This window comes from Musca domestica, unplaced genomic scaffold (assembly GCF_030504385.1).
Source record: "Musca domestica strain aabys unplaced genomic scaffold, Musca_domestica.polishedcontigs.V.1.1 21, whole genome shotgun sequence".
Lineage (NCBI taxonomy): Eukaryota > Metazoa > Arthropoda > Insecta > Diptera > Muscidae > Musca > Musca domestica.
The window spans coordinates 10,706,844-10,730,722 of NW_026712258.1; the positions used below are offsets into that span (position 1 = coordinate 10,706,844).

At 32.8% G+C, this 23,879-nt stretch overlaps 1 protein-coding gene across 19 annotated transcripts in view; it reads left to right on the forward strand.

Annotated features, from left to right (window-relative positions):
- LOC101889366 (TLD domain-containing protein 2) overlaps positions 1–23,879 on the forward strand; it is a 254,778-nt gene that overhangs the window by 202,206 nt on the left and 28,693 nt on the right. For 10 of the 19 annotated variants that reach the window (XM_059122685.1, XM_059122688.1, XM_059122686.1 and 7 more), the window contains 2 exons: positions 274–436; positions 2,543–2,744. In XM_059122685.1, coding sequence (XP_058978668.1) covers positions 274–436; positions 2,543–2,744 — 365 coding nt within the window. Of the gene's footprint in view, positions 1–273; positions 437–2,542; positions 2,745–3,112; positions 3,203–13,049; positions 13,841–23,879 lie in introns of those variants that run through there. The other 9 variants (XM_059122691.1, XM_059122681.1, XM_059122687.1 and 6 more) reach the window with 2 other exon arrangements.

A 23,879-nucleotide genomic window follows, 5' to 3' on the forward strand; every position in this document is an offset into this window, starting at 1 on the left:
AATCCTGTGTAAATATATAAATAAATACGTATGTGTTCATATAAATAAATATATTTTACGACCTCCCCCCAGTAGTATCCCTTAAAAATAGAAGATATGTGTATACATTTATTTAAGAACATAATTTCCATTTGAATTCCATTGTACATATATATAATATTACAATATTTTACAGCATGTTCACATACTTAAATACCTACTTGATTTACTGATATAAAATACGAAATTAATCTATATATTTTTTCTCTGTCTCTCTCTCTCTTTTATTAATAGAACTTATACCAAGACCAGCTCGTGCTTGCCCAGACCCACCATTGTATTTGCGCTTGCGCATGGGCAAACCGATAGGTAAAGCCATACCATTGCCAACATCGGTAATGTCGTATGGCAAAAATAAATTACGACCAGAATATTGGTTTAGTGTACCTAAAAATCGGTAAGTAGCTATTATATACTAAGCATAATTTCAACTTTTGTAGTTACTATTGGTAAATTACTATAATCTATTATGGGAATTCTCTAATACGTTATATTTACTCAACTGAAAGGAATTAGATAAGGACTGTAGATATTAGGACATTAGTAGCTGTGGTTTTCAACAAACCACCCAAAAGTACACAACCTGATAAAATTTGTTGGTTCCATTTCGTTAAAAGTTTTTAAAGTCAGTGCAATATTTTAAATGCCTATAATCGAACTGTATCGTTATACCAAAACATAGACCAAGAGACCATAGGCCAAAAATCACAATGCCAATCAAAAAAAAAAAAAAATCGCCAAATCTTCAGGAAAATGAGGGGGTACCCTAAAAATGAGTACCGTCAGATAGGGACTATCTACCGCGCTGCAATTATTTCCGTTGGAATATACAGGGTGAGATAAAAAAACGTTCAAAAGCATTTTACAAGCGTTCAAAAGCATTTTGGTGAGCATTTTCCAGAAAGAAAGTTATTAATGATGGAATTCAAGCGTGATTGTGTGATTTCTTTATATTTGGCTGGAAAACCACAAGTGGCTATCGTTAGACAACTCCAGCATTTAAATGTGAATAAATCCTTTGTGTCTCGTACCATCGTTCGTTACCGTGATACTGGTAGTGTAGCCCGACATCAAGGAAGTGGAAAGAAAACAGCAACATCAGCAGAAATGGTTCGAAGAGAAAAAAGCGACTTGATCGAAACCCCCGCCGAAAAATGACTCTTGATCTGAACATATCAAAATATTCCATTCGGCAAATATTGAAAAATGAGCTCTTGGTAAAGCCATTGCAATTCTAAAAAGTGCAAGAACCGCAACGGAAAGAAAATAGACTCAGAAGAGCTAAAGAGTTGCTTCGCTTGGTCGAACGTGGTGAACTGCCGAATTTGGTTTTCTCCGATGAGAAAACATTCGTTGTTCAGCAGTTTGTAAACAAACAAAATGATCGTGTTTACTTGCCAAAGAGGTCAGCTGAAATGTGCAACTTCGGTTGGCCACCAGAACTCAAGCGCCGGCCATAGTGATGTTTTGGGCCGTCATAACAGCCGATGGTCGCTCAAACATTTTGTCCGCAGACCTTGGACATCCCAACAGGAATCAGCACCATCGCACTCAGCACGCGCCAACCAAGAATGGTTACAAAATGAGGTTCCTCGCTTCATTTTCAGCGCAAAATGGCCACCAAAATCTCCGGACACCAATCCGTTGGACTATTGTGTCTAAAGTATTTTGGAAGGCAATGTTGGCACTAAAAAATGCCAAAGCGCCGATCGCCTCAAGCAATCGCTTCGACGGGAATTGGCCAAAATACCGCGGAGCAACATTCCGGCAGCGTGTGACGGTTTCATTGACCGTTTGAAGGCCATAATTCGTGCCAAAGGTGACCAATTCGAACAAATCTGAACTTATTCTCAAATTTGAAGCTTTTTCTGACATTTCTTGCTTTCATTCAAAGAATTTAAAAAAAATGTAAAAATACGGCGTTTGAAATTGTTGCAGTTTTTTATCTCACCCTGTATATGAGGACTATATAACCTTATAAGAGGACTAGGACAAAATAGGTTGGTGGGTTGGTTAGTACCGAGTATTGAGAACTCTAAATGCTGAAGTTCATACTGTCTAAAAACCGGCATGCCGCTAATAACACGCTTACAAAAACTTAGTTTCGTATTCGTAACCTATAACCTAGCTTTACATTTAGACTGCTCCATCTTCTTGGACGTATCTAACCTACATCTGCCCGGTTTAGTTTATAATGCTTGGGGTGGATTGGGTGCATTGATAATGACTTTCGTAACTGCATCAGTATAAATAATACTCAGATATTTCTGATAGTTGATTGAGAAGCAATCTCTTAACATTTGAACCTACACTTCGCGTTTGTCTTTTTGGTAGTCGTGCAAAATGTACATACATAGTTTTTGTTTTAGAACCCCTTTCGTCACTACAAAATAGACTAAGACTGAGTAGAACATCTGGCGTTAATTTAGTTGATTACTTTAGTAAATTACATAAATTGTTCAATATAATTGACGTATTTTTCCATTCGCCATTTCATTCGCAGTGTTGACGAACTATACCGTTTCATAAATACCTGGGTTTCACATCTTTATGGTGAATTGGATGAGGAACAAATTAAAGCCCGTGGCTTTGAATTAATACAAGACGACACCGAATGGACACAAAGTGGCACCACAAAGTCCGGAACACGTACCGGCAGTCAGGAGGGTGAAGAAATGAGCGATCTTACCCGCGAATCATGGGAGGTAAGTTGGTATTTTTGTTTTGAAGACCGCTCTATTTCGTAAGAGAAACTAAGAAGCTTTAAAGATCTATAGGTCTACAATTCTCTTTATGAAAAAATTCAATATTTTATTTTCTAAATATTTTCAATGTCTACTATTTATTCTTACTATATATATAAATATCTAAAATCTTTTATTTAAGCCGCTTTACAAAATTTCTAATTAATTTCTTTTATTAATATTAAAAATTTTTATCAAATGGAAAAATATTACAAAACAAAAAATGAAATTGATTGTTTCTTATGAAAATTAATTTTTTATTTCACTTTTTTTCGGAATCATTCTTTATATATGTGTATGTTAATCCCCCCACATCAAAATATAATCAGCTAATTAAGGCTCCATTTGCCAAGACCTACAACATTATTAAAACGGCATCACATGCCGCATCTGCTGATTTGGATTTATTGAGCGGCGAGGTTAGGATTAAATTTAAAATTATTTACAAAAAAAAAAAACAAAATTTGTTTTGTGTTCAAAAAAACCTAAAACAACAACACCCAACGTATTTTTATGGAAATGTATTTCAAAATTATTATCAATGAAAAACAACATCAAGTACAATTAGATGGATTTGGAAATTATTTGTTTAAATGTTGTTTGGTTGTTTTTGAATTGAAAATTATCACACTTTTTTGGTTGTAGAAGTTTTTAAATGAAAAAAAATCACCATATGTGGCTAATCACAAAAAAATGTAAAAGGCCTTCATTAAAAATTCGTTTTTTTTATTTTCTTTTTTTCTGTTTCTTGAAAGAAATGTAGTGGCATTTTTTTTTTTTTTTGTTTTAATTTAAATGTTCAATTAAGGCGAAATTTATTAGAGTAATAAAAAAGCATTCATTATTAATAGCTATTCTCTTAATTACTCTTGTAAATTACGTTTCAAATAGTTTTTGTTTTATTTTCAATTTTTTTTCATTGCCAGAAACCTTTTCTATTAAATCACTTTAATACGCCTTCAATAAGCACCAACAGCAAAATAAATTATATTTTTCTAGTTTTTGCTAAGAAAACCAAGACTCGATCTGATATGAACTTTGCACTTTCGCCTTCATAATCGTTTCACTGTTTCGACATAACATTTCATTTGCATTTATCTTTAAGACATTGTCATAACACACTCCTTTATACATTAAGAAATCGGTTTTATTTATAAATGAAATTGTTGTGAATTTTCTCGGATACGTGACCTATAAATTGTCTTGCATTCTTGTCACTTGACATATATTGTGTGTGTATATAAATACATATACGCCAAAATTTTTACATTTTTTTAAATTTTATTGAGTGAAAAAAAAGAAAAATGTAAGAAATAGCATCAAATTTTAGAATAAGTTTAGATTTGTTCGAATTGGTCACGAATTTGACACGAATTATGGCCTTCAAACGGTCAATGAAACCGGCACACGCTGCCTGAATGTTGCTCTGTGAAATTTTGACCCATTCCCGGCGAAGTGCTTGCTTGAGGTGATCGACACTTTGGTATTTTTTCTTGCCAACCTTGCTTTCCAAAATACTCCAGACACAATAGTCCAACGGATTAAATCTGCTGGTGTTACTGTCTTCTTTCGTCCACTTCCTTGACGTTGGGCTACACTACCAGTATCACGGTAACGAACGATGGTACGAGACACAAAAGATTTATTCACATTTAAATGCTGGAGTGCCCTTATGATAACCACTTGTGGTTTTCCAGCCAAATATAAAGAAATCACACTATCACGCTTGAATTCCATCACGAATAACTTTTTTTCTGGAAAATTCTCAATAAAATTCTTTTGTACGCTTGTGAACAATATAATGAGCTATCACTGGAATAATTTTAACAGCTGTCGGATGAGTGGTTTTGAAATGACAGCAGTCTGAAGTTGGTTGCAGTTTTTTCATCTTACCCTGTATGGTTAAAAACTAGAACCTCTTTAAAACAAATTAAGATTCAGACAAGTACCTTTCATACTTTTCAATATTTCAACTTCAATAATCAATTGTATTTATGTTGAAGTTATGTTCGTTCAATAACATCATAATTATCATTGAGAGTCCAATAGAATAATAAAAAAAAACAACAACACCACTTGAAGTAAATAATTATGATGATGCGTCAAGACTGTTTGACCACAGCAGCATCATCATCATCATCATGATCGATGTCGTCGGGTCCAACGTTAAATATCTTTGGCACGCGGTATTTATATGTATATCATATTGTGTGCGCGTAAATAATTTGCATGTGTTACAAATAAAGCAAAATAATATTTTTTATGAAAGTTTTATTTATGGGTATTTTGAATGGAGCAACCAAATTGAATGACTTTATAAAGAAGACGTAGTAGAAGACATTTATTTGGCAGACATTGAATTTGCAATAGGGTTATTCATATTTTCTTCTGTTTAGATGCGTTAGACGATTTTTGTTGAACGACCACTGACAATTTTCTGAATACCCTTAATATTTGTTGTATTCCTTTGCTTGGCATTTTGGGTAAACAAATTGAAAATGCCATTTAAATATTTTAACATATGACGTAAATAGATGACGTTTATATATGTATGTTGGTGTATATCTACATCGCTACGCAAAATAATAATCTGTTCATTTTTTGGATACTTCGTTAATTTTCAATATTTATGTAAATTTACTATATTTATTTCTTAAAAACTTTTTCCATACTTGAAAGTTATTCATACCTTTTGTTAAACATAAAGGAAAATACAATCTTAAAGAAATGTTGAATGCTTTGTTGTTTTAAAATGGAGTCCAACCCCGTCCATTGTAGCTGATGAACGTCGGCTGCACAGGCAGACAGGGTAGTTTTGGCGCAATTGCGTTCAGGATGGTGCAGTCGTCTCAATTCGTATTGGGCACGAATTGACGAAGATGTTCGTAACGTCCGCCCGGCGTGTGATACAGGCCCGCACAATACCCTGCACCTTTTAAATTGCTCGGTCAAATCTACCTCACTTACTCCAGAAGACCTTTTGTTATATCCCAGTAAAGTAACCTGGATAATTTTTGAACCTGGATTGGCAGAATCCCAACATAACATGTGAAACTGTTACAACAACAGCAATTGCATTGTGTTCCATGCAAATATATATATATATATATATATATATTTTTTTTTTTTTTTTTTTTTGACAACAATTACCAACAAGATGTAATATCTAATTATTTAAAACTTTTCAATCTCTTACTTTGAAATTTCAGATAAAAAAAATTGATCATTTTAACAAAATGTTAAAAAATTATAATTTTAATTAACTTATCATGTCACATCCACACCCATATACTCAACATTATAACGTATGAAATTATACATATATAGTAGCTGAACAGAGGATTTTCGTAAATTTTTCCCAACGTCGTATATTCTATGTAATTTATGTGTCATTATTTATTTTGTATAAATTTTTAATTAAGGTCACTAAACGGAGTCTACAATTTTCAATTCAATTTCTCTTTAATATATGGCGTTTGAAATACTCAATGCGTAGATTTAAATTAAAGACTTTAAACTCAGACCTTCAACTTTTTTATTGGAAAGTATTTATTGGAGTGTTATTTATTTCAATTTAAATTTTCGTTGTATTCTATGCAAATGTTTATAAAAGTGTACAACATTTTTACATACATGATCGTTTTGAAAAGATCCGATAAAACCCTTTAACGGAGATAGATAAACTAGAATTCGTTTAAGAAAAGGATACAAATATACCCTAGAGCAAAAGCTAAGAGTATAAAAAAGAATTTAGATTTTATCTCAAGTCGTATTGGTATGTCGGTTATGGCCAAGATTTATGTTTTATATTTGATAAATTTGTGTTGTATTTTAAAATCTCATCCATAATTATGAGCCTGTTTCTGTATGCCGATGCACATATGATTACATGTGACATATATCATTCCAAATAGGTTTACCAATTTTTCGATTTTTAAACGAAATATATTTATTCTTTATTCAAGATTTTTCATCGACATTTTTGGAAGCATTGTATGTGAAAGTCAGTTACACTTATGGGCTGTAGCCAAGGATCCTCTGAAGTGAGTTGGGTAGAGCAATTGAAAAGGTACAGCGTATTGTGCGCTTATCTTCATCAATGCGCGCCCAATACGAATTTGGACGGATACACTCTACCGAACATACTTGTCTAGGCAGCCAACGTTTTTTGGTTGCATTGATTGGTGGTAAACTCCAAAGATGTCATTCATACTGTAACGGTTAACTCCATCGGCGACTGCATCAGTATGAATGCTATTCAGATCTGCCTGATATGCCCTTTGATCAAAAGGCTCTCTCTTGTATCGTTGGACCTCTCTCTGACACATATGTCATCAACGCCAGGACCTGTTTTTGTAAGGCTTTGTAGGACATTTTGTTTATAACAAATATAAGCTGTATGTGCCTGATACTATCATACTTGGTCCGATCGAATTGGATCCTTACCCTAATATTTTCTATTAAAACATATTTGGGCTTGATAGCCATATTTGGGCTTAATAACCAGGACGTTGATCTATGCCACTGAAGGCTTTGAATATATTCAACCTCACGGCAGTGATTCAATAACTAACTGACTCAACCAATTTCCAATAATCATCAACTTATCTGTAAGGACTGTGGAGATCGTATAAGTCTAAAAAGTACAGGTTTTTGAGTGAATTGTGGTCCTTCTCTCCACCTGATTTCAAAAACTGGTTTTTTAATATTACAATGTTGCGTCTATTTTTATCGTCTCAATAGTCTATGCGAATAAGCATTGCAAAATGTCATTACTATAACAAAGGGTATGTTATGCATATAAACGGTTCTCCTCATGTTTCAGTTAAAATCAAATTATAGATTTTTTGAATTTTCGCCCGATATTTGTTTTGACGCAACAAGTAATTAGTACTTGAATTTTGTAACAGTTTAAAGAGGCGTTTATTGTTAATGCATTTGACAATTGTTAAAATATTTTCAACACACACTCTTCTCTCTTATTTAAACTTGTAAAATACCTCACTACAAATGTGTCAACAAATTATGTATTGTTAAATACTTGACCAACAACATCTTAGCAATCCTGAGCCACAAACTACACAACTTTGGAATTTTTGCTAGAATTTCTAGAAATGACCGAAGCACATTAAAAATTAAATCAAAACGTAACATAACATAACATTTTTATTATTTGATTCTTTATTTTTAATGGGAAATGTTTTAAATTCTTTGCATAATTTAAACTTTATTAAATAATTTAGACAGTTTGACCATGACATTCTTATTTTTATTTTAAAAAATTCCAGTTGGAATTGATAGCTGGAACCGGTCTTAAGAAATATACAATACATAACTAAAATTGGAATAAATTATGCATATTTATTTTACCATCAGTAGGTAGAAGCTACGACCCAAATTCGAAATGATGATATGTGTAAAGTAGCATGTGACATATGTATGTAAGGGTGTGTATATTCAATGTATTCTAAAGCGCTCAAAACCTGATCAATTGCATATCCTAATTTAGTCCTCATTCCCTATAAATACAAATTGCGATTATATGTTATATAAAGAAAACAAAAATTGTAGTATTTATATTGCATTTTTCATTAATTATCAAACAAATTTTGCCATGACAATTTTGAAAAAGTACTCAATTATTGAAATGTCATTAAAAGTGATTTAATTAATTGCAAATGAAATAAGCAAAAAAAAAAAAATATTAATCTTATTTGGCTAAAATGAAACTGGTTCTTGGATTTAGTTTTTGTTTTCGAACAATATTGAATTCAAAATAAACAAATTGCAAACAGGTTTGACTATTTTAGCAACTTTAAAATAAAGATTTGCGTGGGTTTTTTTTTTTTGATAGGCATTTGCTAATCATCACTTGATCACTTTCTTATGCATATGCCATAAGAATAAATTTGAAGACTTTCAGAGCATGATGGCTTATTTTATGCATTCTTCCGCCATTTTTAATAGACATATGATGATTAATGGATATGAACAAAAGTAAACGATTCTAAGTTTTTACCGTGAATACAATTATACGCTTAGCCCCTTATGTTTACAGAGGGTATTTATAATTGGACAAGCCAATAATATGGCTCATTAAAATAACGTTTTTAATAAATACCATATGAGCAAAAATCTGTTTAATTATAAAATTTTCACAGGCCTTCTTTTCGCTGCTTCTTGGTATTTCCATGCCAAGAGTCTAACTGTGAGATCCTTAACGTAAAAAACCTAGTTTAAGATCAATCCCGAACAATGTACAAATACAATATTGTTTTATTTATTATGAAATGTAGGCACAGAGTTTCATATAAAAGGAAAAAATGGCGAAATTTTATCTTGGTCCTGCTCCAGCAACTCTGTGTCTCCTTAATTCAAATTTCTATATCTGACTTTTGTTCTATTTAGAACAGGGTTGGGGCAAAGATTCACACTTTTATGTTCTTTCAATTTTGTTACTCTCTGTTTACATTGTTTTTCTATGTGTCTGAGAAGGCAGTCGTGCCTATTATTGCTTGGTTCTGATTTAGAATATCTCTACTCCCACGGTTATGGGCAAAAAATAACGTAATTCTCATGGCTAGCCGGAGTTGCGTACATATCTAACAATATATTGCTTTTTTAATTCTTGATAAGCTTCCAGATTTGTTTAAATTGCCGCTTTACTTGAAACAAATTTTTCCTGTATAAAAGTTTATTGTATTTTGTAATTTACATAATTTATATCTATTGGCACGATCTAACAACTGCTACAAGAAAAAACAAATTACGCCAACAATAAAGTCAACTACTTGAGATATGTGTAACTGTAATGACGACAAATAATTACAATGAAGGCCTTTTTTGTAATGCATTTGAAAAAAAAAAAAGAAATATAAGTCAATTATTGGAGCTATGCATGCACTTGCAGAAATGAATCGGGATCATTCTTCAACGTCTAAAAGAGAGCTGCAAAAGGCAATATCGAATTCCACACTGAAAGCTCAAGTTTTATAAAAGTTGTTTGGCCAGTTGCACCAAATGAATGGATGGTTGGTTGGTAGGTTGGATAATGGAGAAGGGAAATCGCTTAAAAAATGCTGAAGAAAAGAAACCAGCAACAAAATGAAAGCTTTATGTTTCTTTTAGTTAAACAGTAGCAGCAGTAAAACGAAGTTTTGAATGCTATATGGTATTAATGGTGGAGTAATTAAAATCATGTGTTGAGATTGTGGGTTGTTGGGTCAATGGGACTATACTATAGACAGCCTATAAATGTCGTACTTGGGATAACTTTACGATTGAATGTGGTGTAAATTGATTAAATGTTTAGCATTTTTCTACAAAAAACAGTTTCTTACATTTGCGACGTCACAGACAAGTATGTCGTTGAAACGCAGGAATGGGGTTTTGCAAAAGTCCTTTCAGAGTCTGCAAAGTCAGCTGTTTACAACGCAATGTTTAAGTATTTTTTTTTTATTTCATGACCAAGATTTAACAAATAGACCTCAAAGCAATTTACTTCTATACCCTCCACTATACTATAAAGTGGGTATATTAAGTTTGTCATTCTGTTTGTAAATCCTTGAAATAAGCATTTTATACCCCACAAAGTATATAAATTCTTGATCATCATAAGATTCTATGTGGATTTAGCCATGTCCGTCTGTGGATATCCAATCGTAATGAGGTAGGTTGATAAAAAATTGTTGAGATGCATTATAGGACCCTTGGAATTGTGGGCATTGAAAATTTGCATATATGTCCACATTTTGATATAGCCCCCATATAACTGTACCCCCAAATTTAAGTGCTTTACCTGTTTAAGTCATATTTTTGTGTCATTTTGCTCTAAATTGGCCGTTTGTACCCAGTTTGTAGGAAACATCCTTGCAGAGAACGGCCTATATAGGTCCAAGTTTTGGCATGGTCCCATATAGCTGGATCTCCAGATATTTGGTATTATGATGATTTGTGACACACATTTTATCGGAATTGTTTCAAATTTGGTTATAAGAGAAAATTGCCTGTATAGGTCCATATTTCGTATGACCTCTATACAACATAACCTCCTTATATTCGGTATATTGAGAATTTTAGCTTCATTTTTTATTTCCAACTGTGTTTTTTCATCCTTCCAAATGTTTGAAGGTATTAAAGGTTCGAACCGACCATACTTAGGTTATTTTTTATTTTTCCAGTATCTTGACTTACATCAATTTGTGTACACTATCAGCTGATGGTTATTTATTTATTTTTATTATATCCAAATCTAAACGATCAAGATTTATTGCAATGCCTAGTAAATCAACAAGATTTATATCGAAATTATAAACATATATTTTGTTTACCATGCGGATGCTATTTTATTTCGGAAAAAGAAATATAGTTCTAAAGAAATGTTTATTTTTAATTGCCTTAAATTGTTTGGGCTGATTGCAAAAATACAAATAAGTTTTGTTTGAATTCCTTTTTTCAATTCGGAAAGAAACAAATGTATCCTAGTCTGTCTAAATATTGCTAGGCAAACGCTATTATTCGCACTTCAATAAAGCAAAATATTTTGCCGAAACAGCTGATTAAGAAGAACTCAAAGAGAGAGCTCACTGGAAGAGAGACAAAAAATAAATTTTGACATAGAAACCCTAACTCTTTCGGCAGATGTCACTATGGTTGATCATTGAGACAGTGAAGTCACTCAGGGCTAGTGAAGACACTCGACTTCGAAAACAATTTACTCATTTTTCTGCTATTTAAGTTATATATTTTTATATTTCTCGAAATAATTACTGTTTTCGATGATAACAGAAAATACAACTTTTTAGTCTATACCTTTATTTGTCTATTGTTTTGAGAGTAGAACTGACAACAATTCTCTCCCGATTCGCTCTCTCTCTAAAATATTCTATCTCAATTGCGAATTGTGTTAAAGGTAGTCAAGCAACGTTTAATAAAATCCATAGAAAAATATCAGAAAATGAATGGGCTACACTTTTATCCTGTCGGAGAAATTCGCATCATAATTGCACCTTTTTTAAATGAAAAATTAGTTGTTTAATTACATTACAAATTTGTAAGCATTTCTAGATCAGCCATAAAACATTTAATTTTCAATCAGCCAATTATACTCGAAAGCTCTTAAGAATAAGTGAGGCTAAAACATATGACATCAGTGTAGTGTTTTCACGTTTCGTTCGGCAAAAAGGACAACCGTGCAGTATTTTCACACCGAAGTCCCTTTTTTAAATTGAATCTGTTTACCCTTTTTATTTCCAGTGCGAATTTGCAAAGCCTCAGAAATTCAACTGTCAAAAGTGCTCTCTTTACTCGCTCGAATTTACTGGACTTTTCATTTATCCAATAAAATTTTCCAATAAGTTGTACAAATTTGTTCATGGCTCATCGTACACACCTATTTTTGCACAGTGTAAACGAGAGCTTCATTAAAAATGCAAGGTCTCATCAATTGAACACAATTTGGGCCCGGCCATTGCCGCCGTCCAGTGTGCATTCTTATTGTGTGTAAAACGTATTACGTGTGTCCACTCCGAAATATCGGCCGTCTTTACCTGATCCCCATGCATAATGTTTACCCCAAAGGCGTATAAATTTAAGTACAAAATACACAAATCGATTGATGACAATCATCCACCAATGGCGGGCGGGATTGTCATTTCGAAACAAGAGAAAAAACTGAATTAGCAAAAAAAAGTAAACAATTTAACGATAACAACATCAACAATGGTTGAGAGTATTTAGATACTTAAAAATAAGTTGTTGTTGTTGTGGTTGTTTTTGGCTTTTGGCCATCGATCAATTGCAGTCACTCGCCCGCCAACCACCCAGCAGCCGGTCGGCGAGTGTATTGTAAATTCATTGTCATCTGCGAGTGTTGGGTGGACACTTGAACATGTGCCCTTCTCCTCGTGCACTCTTGAGGAGCAAAATCGAACGGATGTTGTATGTGGAAGATCATCATCATCATCACCCCACATCTGAACACAGAGTATTATGCCCAGTCAGCTAGCCAGCCATATGGGTATTGTAATGAGCTCTCAACTCAAGTGGGAACAGCAAGAGGAATACTTTCAATGATGTTTTTAACGATCATGATGATGGCACCGTCAGCCAGGCAATTGCTGTTGTTGTTATTATTGTTGTGGCACAATGTCCATTTCACTTCGCATGCCCTCCCTCAAGTGTGCTGTTTGTGGATGCCGATTTGCACCAAACTAGCTAGCAAAAAGCCTTTTGTTTTTTATCATTCGCATTCAATCTAAATCAGAGGAGACAACACCAGCCAGCCGGCCAGCCAACAAGCCATCACTGCTTCACAATTACCCAAAAAAAACCAAAACAGACTAAAAAAGTCTACAACCCTACGTGTGACGTTGAGCGCGGAGCATACGTCTAATGAATACCCCATTAAATGCGAAGAAAAAAGTCCAAGTGTTAAGTGAACTTTGCTGTGAACTCGGCTCAAGACAAGAAAAATAAAACAGCGTCGACGCCAACAACATTGCTGTTGTTGTTGTTGTCGTTGTCTGCGCCAGCGACGTCTGATACCACTGAGCCTCTAGTCAAAGCGTTCCGTCAGACAAATTCATTCAGTTTATGCGCAGTCACAACTTGTGCTTCTTACGCGTTCCATGTCGAAATTCGTTTAAACATCTTATTTTGCATTGAAATAAAAAAAGAAATATAAACAAATCAAAAAGAAATAAGAAAAAGAAAACATAAATTTCGGTTTTGTGATTATCGATTGGCATCGCGCATCAGAAAGCAAAATTTTGTGGCTAAAATGTGACTTAATGTTTGGATGTGTGTGTGAGGAAATATTAAAATAAATCATAAAAATCCAATTTTTTTAAACAAGAAACAAGCCAAAAGAGTAACAGAAAATATTTACCTGTGATATTGTTTTTGAATTTAAAAGCTTAAAAATATCTTAATATTAAAACAAAATAAATTCCAAGCTTTGCATTACTTTATTTCGAATTCCAAAGAAAGAAATTCCTACAATAATGAGTGCCAAATCAAAGAAATTCGCTAAAATTGCCAAATACATCAGAAAGAAGGTAAAATAAATAAAACAAGAAAATGTTTATTAAAAATGTTTTAGAAAACAAAACCCCAACACTGTCCAACAGACATTATATGTATGTAGTATCACTAATCCATCCACTTGATGTGTGAACAAACCCTCGTGCGAATTTACTGTGTGGCCAGGCCCCTTTATGAATTCGCCAAGTGTAAGCTGTCGTGTAAACCCTAGTTTGATAAATGACGACCTTGATGACTTGTATTGTTTAGATCTGTCAGTTAGAGCTAAAACCGGCTTTTTGATTAATTATCGTGAGAATATCAACAGTTATTTGACATAACCAACCATGGAGAGGAAAAGAGTTTTGTTCTCCTTCTACTTCTTCTTCCTCTTCTTTTTGTATCAATGAATCGCTTTTAATTTGTTCAAATTTAGTTATTAATTTACGGTATTTTTACAAAGGCGATTTTAATGAAAGTGACCTAAATTCCTTTGGGAACTAAACAAGTTAAATACGTTTATTTTTGGGCCTTAAAAAAGGTTTCACAAAAATCTGGTTTTGTGTATTACATTTAACAACTTAATTATGCAAGAAATCTACACGTGAGTGGAAAAACAAAATATCATTTAGCTCTGAGAAGATTACATTCGATATCGTGGTGCGTTTTTGTGTTAAGTACTAATGCGAAGTGGGAAAATGGAGCGTAGCAATTCTGTCATTCAAATTCACCTAAATCGATCAAGATATTCTAGCCGAAAAAATTTTAAAAGTCTGATAAAGTGGCGCCTAAAATATGCGTTTTAAAGGAATAAATCATATATTTGATGAGGTTTATGAAAAAATTATTCATGTAAATATAGGTTTCCTGACGAAAACTGGTAATATTTCTAACGACAGCTATTTATTTATAGTTTTATATAGGGTAAGTGTGCCTATATTCTACTTGTCCCAGTAGTCGGCACTTTTTATTTTTTAGCTCAAATACAGGGTGAGATAAAAAACTGCAACAAAGTCAAATGCCATAATTTTTATACTTTTTTTAATTTTATTGAATGAAAGTTAAAAATGTCGGAATTGGCATCAAATTTTAGAATAAGTTTAGATTTGTTCGAATTGGTCACGTTTGGCACGAATTATGGCCTTCAATGAAACCGTCACACGCTGCCCGAATGTTGCTCTGCAGTATTTTGGCCATTCCTGCAGTATTTTGGCTAAGCGCTTGCTTGAGATGATCGACACTTTGTTATTTTTTAGTGTCAACATTGCATTTCAAAATACTCCAGACACAATAGTCCAACGGATTGGTATCCACAGATTTTGGTGACTACTGTGTGCTGGAAATGAAGGGAGTCTCCTCATTTTGTAACCAACCATGGGTGGCGCGTGCTTAGTGCAATGGTGCTGAGTCCTGTTGGAATGTCCAAGGTCTGAGATCAAAATGTTTGCGTGCCCAAGGCTTTAATACACCCTCCAGAATATTTTCGCGATAATATTTGGCATTTATTCTTATCCCACGTCGATTAATACGAGCGGAGAGCGACCGTCGGCAGTTATGGCGTCCCACACCATCGCCATGGCCGGCGCCCTGAGTTCTGGTGGCCAACCGCACATTTTCACATTTTCAGCTGACCTCTTTGGCTGGCAAGTAATCACGATCATTTTGTTTGTTTACAAACTGCTGGACAACAAATGTTTCTCATCGGAGAAAACCAAGTTCGACAGTTCACCTCTTTCGGCCAAGCGAAGCAATTCTTTAGCTCTTTTGAGTCTATTTTCTTTCTGTTGCGGTGTAAGTTCTTGCACTTTTTTTAATTTCAATGGCTTTACCCGAGCTCATTTTTCAATATTTGCCGAATGGAACATTGCGATGCAGGTTTTGATCAAGTCGCTTCTGTACTTTTCGAACTATTTCTGCTGATGTTGATGTTTTCTTCCGTCCACTTCCTTGACGTCGGGCTACGCTACCAGTATCACGGTAACGAGCTATGGTACGAGACACAAAAGATTTATTCACATTTAAATGCTGGAGTGCTCTAACGATAGCCACTTGTGGTTCTCCAGCCAAATATAAAGAAATCACGTTTGAATTCCATCACGAATAACTTTTTTTCTGGAAAATTCTCACCAAAATGCTTTTGTACGCTTGTAAGCAATATAATGAGCTGTCACTGGAATAATTTTAACAGCTGTCGGACGAGTGACTTGGAAATGACCGCAGTCTGAAGTTGGTTACAGTTTATTTCATCTCATCTTTTATAATGGATTTTTTTTAGATCTAGAATTTTTGTATTTTCTTTTTCAATAGAATACAAAATAAGCTCTATGAAGTCAATGGAATGTTTTGAAAATTGACTTGATCTTAAATTCAAATTAAAAACTTCTGTTTGCAAAGAAAGACTTGTATAATTTTAAAATTTCAAATTAATAGCATATTGTTTGGAATATTAAATGGAATGTATTTCCTAAAGATAACGTGGTCTTTTTAAAGATTTCAATCTTTCTGTACAACCGTATATTTCAATATGCGATGTTTCTTTACAATTGTTCGAAACAAAAATCTAAAAACATTAGAATAAAAAATAAAAACAGAGCAACAGAAATCATTGTCTATTTTTAGTTAAAAGAAAACAAAAATAAGAAAAGAGAAAAAAAGAATAATTTTTTTTGTGAAGACCCCCGATTCTTTTTGCGGTTGCCATTTATTGTCAGCTGTCTGGCTGAGAGAAAAAAACAGAAACAATCATCGTTATTCACAGCAAAATATTCGTTGTTGAGCTAGCTGAGTCCACGACATTTTGACTTTAAACGCATTTGGTCTGTCCGAAAAAAAGCATAGACCTTTTTGACGTTTCCGTGTAAACAAAGTGAAAGTTGTAATTATTTAAAACAAAAACTCTTCTTTGTGCCTCCCTCGTTTGCGTACGTGCCTGAAATGCTTAGTTTTATTTTGTCTTTCTGCCAAACAAATACAAAGTTTAATTGATTGAAATCAAATTATTATTAATAGAGATTGAGTGTTGTTGTTGCTGTTGTTGTTCTTTGCATACGCAGCGGTGTTGGCTGTTCATTTTGCAACCTCCCTCCAATCAAGTCCTAAGAACAACATTTGATGACATTGACATTAATTTGTGCGAGAAGAAAATATCGATAGCAGACGAGTTCGATCGCCGTCGTCATGTCTTGGAATAAAAGAGTAATTTTTTTTAAGAACGTCTGGACTTTACAATATCCATTTAAATGTTTATTAATTATTTTGGGAATGTTTTAGTTTACATTGCATTGTAAGTTAATCATAACAAGGTTATAAGAGGTTACCAGAAGTCGACAAATAAAAAGTCATTCGCAGAAAAAGGATACAGCGAGAAATGCCATCCCAGTATTAGTAAAAATAAAATATTTAATGTCAACAAAATACTAAACATGATTTTTTTCCGAGAAGAAAATTTAAAATTAGTTTTTTTATGATTGTTTAAAAATGTCCTCCTATATGTAAACTAGGCATTAAAAATGGCTGAAGGGATTTATCAAACTCAACCAACTGTCAGCGCAAAAAATCATTTGTTTGAAAACAATGTTTGTCTTTCCACGAAATTTATTTATTAGATTTTTGCTCAACAATTTAAAAAAGTTTGCTTGCCTTTGCCAGGCCAGGTGCTGTTATGCAAATTCCAGCTTTTGCCAAACTTTCAGTTTAATGAGCAAAACTCTTTTGCTCAGTAAATCATAGTGGAAAATCACAAAGAGAACAAAAAAAAGTATTTTTTGCTTTATTGCCTTACGACTGTTTTTTGTAAGTGACTTATCTTTGGCACACGCACACACAAATATATTATGGGCTTTTGACAATTATGTAATTTTAATTTCCTATGTAAACGTAGGATAAGTGCACTGGCTCACAGAGTTGCCAATATAACTCATTATTCACCAATGGTTTTTTATGATACCCTAAAACTACGTTTACATACCAAATCTCTGGCCGAATTAACTCTGATAATTGACTAATCACAATACATTTGACTATAGAACACGTTTAATAAATTTATTGTGATTGATCAATTTTCAAGATTAACCCGAGTTGGCTTTGATCATTTTTTGTGCTATGGTATAATAAATTTCATTTCCCGCCCAATTTCTTGGAGAAATGCGACACATGTTTGCCCCAATGTTCGTGTGCCCTAAAAGTAGATGTTACGAAAAGATTACATTTTTTCCATTCAAAATAATTTTTGAATGCATTCGTTATTTTTTTATTTTACGCACGCTCTTTTCGTTGTAATTTAATTCAATTATTATAAATATAAATAATGTTTACATGCAAAAATATCTTAAAGGACGTTTACATGCGATTTTGATAGCATTTTCTTGTAATTTAATTCAATTTAATATTATATTGTAATTTAAAAGAATTATAAACACATAATAATCTTCAATATGTACGTAATGAAAACTTGAAAAACAACAACAAAATGATTAGGTCGACAAATAACAATGTCGCTTGTGAAAGTTTGTATCTGAAATAAAGATGGCGTTTTGGAGAGAAAATATCGTGTAAAGTGTAAACCTTCTATGTTTAAGACGCTTTATTAAATTTGGTTCCTAAAGACGATTTCGATTTTTGAAGAACATGATTGTAGAATCAAAGTTTCATCGTGAGGAAGCTGTGCACTTTGTCTTCAAATCAAACTCTACCTTGTCATTTTTACCAATGGGAATTATTGAAAAGCTACAAAGACGTGTTAAAGCGAGGATACAAATGAAGCTTAGCATCATCGCATGTCATATCAAGTGGCATATTTTAAAGAAATGCCATAGTCACACATGAATTCTACCATTGTTGTCCCGTATAATTTCACATTACTATGTCTTGCAACGATGCCAAGCTCTTTATATATCCCCCAACTTTAGAATATTAAGTTTAAACTTTAAGAAATTGTTACGTGTAAACATCAAGACAATATATCTCTTGACAGCAAACTAGTTTAGCCATAAGGAAATGCGTGCATTCCAATATCTTACATAAGAAGGCATCAGAAGCAACAGTCCAAAGGTTAACATTCTTTTATGGCCTTCTTTTATATCGGTAGTTATGGCATTTAAGAAATATACATGGTGCGAGCCTCCAATCGTGTATATTCACTTAAAACAACCCACATCCCCAATATTGTGTTAATAGTTTTATTTCGCAAAAAAGAGCACCAAAAATTTATCAATAAATTCATTTTAATGTTAATAAAAATAACATCATCCAACAAAACAAACAAACTCTTCTTGTTTGTTATCAGCTGATTTTTATTTATTTTCTCTTTATAATCTAGATTTTGCTTTTAATTAATACCAATTTATTCAGGCTAATCAATTATTTATTTGTTCCCCCCAATGTTTGGTCTGTTCTGTTTTTTTCTTTCTTTCCGAATTAGCATACGCCAATGGCGATAATAATTGTCATTTTGAAAATATTTCCATTGTCATAATGCCACGCTTAATTAGACAATACTTGAACCGTTAGTTATTTTAAAATGTGGGTTTTTTTCTGGTAATAATTTAACAGAAAGTTATTGAAAACAAAATTAAATTGCCGCATCTAAATCAGATTATCAATTTCATAGATAATTTTGAATGCCTTTGAATACAACAAAACGTTCTAAATGAAGTGTGTTTTGTAATCGGAAAACATTTACTAAATATCAGAACAAAATGGATGTTAAGGTGAGAATACATAAAACGCTTTTTAGACTGGCTTAAGTCATCGGCTGACTTTTTCGGAAAAGGACAAAGGAGCGTAAGGCCAAAATCGAACTAAGTCAATATAAGACTCCTTTTTTCCTCTATGAATAAGTCAGTCGATGACTTAAGGTGGCTTTTGACTGGCTTAAGTCACCGGCTGGCTTCTTAGGAAAAGAACATAGGGCCAAAATCGATCTATGTCAACCCAAGACTACTTTGTTCAAAGACTTAAAATTGTAAAGACTAGACCAAATGTATTCTGAACAAATGGTCTGTGGCTACACTGTCTGTGCATGTTGATATAAAAACACAAATATAGGAAAGAATGACAAATAAAAGTTTGAAAATACAAAAATTCTATTTCAAAATACAATTCCATAGACCTTCCCAATGAATTGCATATTGCCTTACCGGTTTAAATTACGTTAAATTTGTATTCACACTTGGGGACAATATTTTGACTCTGCCTTGTCCTATCTTTATACTTCTAAGTTTTTGCTTTGTCCCTCTATATACCTGGACATACCAGGATTAAAATAAAGGTTGGCAATTTCCCAATTTGTATGTCCATGTTTAAGGAAGAACAAAAAAATGTGTTCGTGAATTAACACAAGTTTCCAAAAAAAACTGGGTTAGCAGTCGTAGTTTTGTGTCCCAAAATGACTAACGAGTAATGAATGCAATGAAAACAATCATAAAAAACAGCTGTTTCAATAAACCTGTATTTAAAACAATGCATATCTCAATATTTAAGTTAAAATAAAAATTGCGATTTATCTGGCCTTTAATTTACCATAAAATGTAAAGTCAAAGCCTCGTGCGTTAAAAGTAGTAAAATTATGGCACAAGCACTGTTGACAATTCTCTAACCTTTTTGGAATGAACATGTTAAAATCATGATTTCTATCGGTACGTATTGAGCACTGCCTTCTTCTCCGTCGCTAATTTGACGAAATTGCTTTTCTTTAAATAAATATAAACAAATGGGTATTTGAGAACAATTTTGATTTGAGTTTTTTCACTGAGAGTTTGCAAATTCTTGCTGGACAAATTTCTTCTTCTCCTTCCGGTGATGTTTATTTGGGCAAGAAATTTTAAAACATATTTATTTTGAAAAAAAAACCAGGCACAATTGTTTTGTTTTTCGATTCATTTTTAATTTTTGTATTCTTAATTTCTTGTATTTGCGGACAAAGTGCTTTGTTTTGATAATTCAGCTGATTGCTTGCAAGTTAAAGCAAGAATAAAACTCTTTCACTCTCTTAGAAAGAAGTAGATGGGAAACTCATTTCTCTTTTCGATAGTTTATGTTTTGGCCATTCAAACACACACACGTACAATTCGGCACAATTAAAATCGATTCTATTAAAAAGCGTTCCAAAAAATGCGAGTCTCTTTACAAATTTTAAAATATAATTTAAAAATGGTTATAGTTTTTTGTAATCTAGTGTAATTTCTGTGAAAACTCTTCGCCACCGCATTGAGCATTTGGATTAATTTAAACGAAGGTTTTTTAAATACCTAAAATCAATATGCAAACACTTTGATATGTATTGACGTAGCGTTGAATCACGCTTCGGTCTGGAGGTGGTTAAAAATGTATCAAGAAAATCAATTAACACCTTGGAGACATCTCTTTGAAATTGTAGCATTTTAAATGAAGCTATCCTATTTTACTCGAATACCATCACGTCATGTTAAAAGTTTGGTGAGAGGGCTGGTGTTTGATGTGTTGTCTCTACTTCAAATGAAGGTTAAACCGTTTGTTTTTTTGACGGGAGTTGATGATCAGCTGTTATTTTAAGGTTAATCTACGTTTTGTTTTTTGAATATGACTTTGTAAAATTAATTGAAGCAGCTGAATATATAAATGTGGATGTGCAATGCTTTAGTCTAACCCAGTTTAATTAAGAAATTAAAATGGTTAATGCCAAGGCTCTGCTTAAAATTAAATATGTTTGAAATAAACTTAAATATTTTTTATTGCTACAATTAACGTTACTTATTGCTCATTACTGGACTTCGTATTTGAATTTGAGTATGTGTATTTGTGTGAGCTTGTTTTCTAAAATAAGATTTGGGGTGAAATCTTCTTAACCTGTAATTATTATTAAAATGTTTATGTTGCGGTCAGAGGTTTTGTTTTTAAAACAAATCTAGTTCAAGTGTTAAATTGTGTGCTTATTAAAACTTCGACAAAGTCGATGTTACAATTATAATAGATAACGGATCTTAGAAGCCAAATAACATCTTCGTTTAAGTAGTTTAATGAGTTTTTTAATGTAAATTTATATAAACGTGTAAAAAATTAAAAAGGTATACAATCAAAACTCCGTTTTACGGTTTTCTATAAGATTTTTCTTAGTCGAGATGAAATTATATTCGTGAATTCCCTGTATAACATAATATTTCATTTGCAAGTACACTTTGTACAATCTTGGGTTGTTGGCTTGGGAATGCCAATTCACTTTAGACTGTGCGAACATAGTCTTAGAGTTCATCGTTGACATTATATGCGAGTTAAAGGGAAAGTCACATAAAACCTAACACAAACCAAATGCGTTCCGTTTTCTATTGATGTTTTTATGTCCAACAAAAATAACAATACAAATGTGTCTATTTCCAAATATAGGGACTTATTCATATATTCCTCGTGTTTTAAAATGTCTTACAAAACAAAGACAATAATTATTGTTTAAATAATAATTTTTAGCAATTTGCTAATTTTTAAAATCTGATTCATATATTCCAAGTGTTTACACTGAAAATTGATCTTGTGATAACAAAAATCTTTTTTGATAAAGAATGTTATTTAAAACGAATTAAGTTGGAACAAAGTCATTCCCACGACATTGTAGGCTGGGTGCAGACTTTAATTATCTTCGTCTTTTCATACCCTTAGGAAATGTGTATAAATTGTGTATTATATTTGCCATAATAAACCACATTAATCAGCAGCTATATGACAGCATGTAATTAATGTCATAAAAATCTGATTCTATTAATTCTAACAAATTATTATAACATGCTCCAGAAATCGTTTTAATTTCATGCTATTTTTGTGTTTTACGCGAGCGCCACAAGTTTGCAGTCAGCGAAAAAACAAAATCGAAAACAAAATAAAAAACAAAACAAGACAAAAGAATGCGGATTCCGTTTCAAGCAGGCTATTTTAATTGCCACAATAAGGCAAATACACAAAGTGTTTCATTTTGCTTGTGTTTTTTCTTTATTTCTCAATTCAATGGTGTTAAACAAAGCGTATCGAATTAAGGATTGGTTGTTAGAGTTGAGCTCATAGGTGTATGCTATCGTTTACTTTGAGTGGGTGTAGCATATCTAAATGTAAATTTATTCACATCACATAGATAGTTGTATATTCGCTTCTAATGGAATGACATTTTAGATATATTCGGCAAGAATTCTTTTAAACCATTTACCCACCTTTGTAAGTTTTTATTGGAGTAAGTTATTTTTTGTTTTTTTGCAAACGTTCAGTTTTGAAGAAAAATATATATCTTTTAATAATTTCGTCCTGTCTACCATTTTTCTACAGACATAAGATCAAGTAAAAAAGAAAAACAATTGAATATTGCCGGAAAATAAAAGAACAAGATAAAAACCACACGAGGGAGCAGAAAAAAAATATAAGTATTTCATTGGTGTTTTTGAGATTGTCGGGAAGTCTAAGTCACAAAGGCAAAGTGATCGGAAGAGAGAAAGGTGTACATTCATCCTAATCTGCTTCTACAAGTCCTAGTCCAATTTCACTGAACCAACATAAACTATACCCACCGACCTAGGTCCTATGTTCCTTTAAATGAACCATTAAATTGAACAGGTTGAGCCGTCAACCATATGATTATACAGACAATGTTAGACTATTTCAAAAATATAAACAAATTAAATATAATAGTTAAAAAGGTTGAACTAATAACATTTATTGAAAGGTTTCCGCCATGGTACAATGAGGAGATAGAACAGCTTCGTAAAACTGCAGAATTACAGCCCACTTCCTGTCAGAATTATTCATAATTGTATGCAACAAGTTGTTTTCATTTATTTCATATTTTTCCTCCTTTTCAAAATGAGATTCATAGCGCAAAAAATGAATGAAATGCCTGGATTTTCTTTGAAAAATCTTTAATGCGTGCCATGTACACTTCTTCCAAACATTGATTTTTGAAAATATTTTGTTTTTATTTATCAAAACAATAAATACATACACAAAATTGGCAGAAGTCGGGCACAGTAGGAAAAAATGTTAATCAGCTGATAGCTCTACTTTACCTGTACCACGGTTTCCTTATTGTTTTATGTTTTAGTTCTCACCATCTAGAGTATCCGT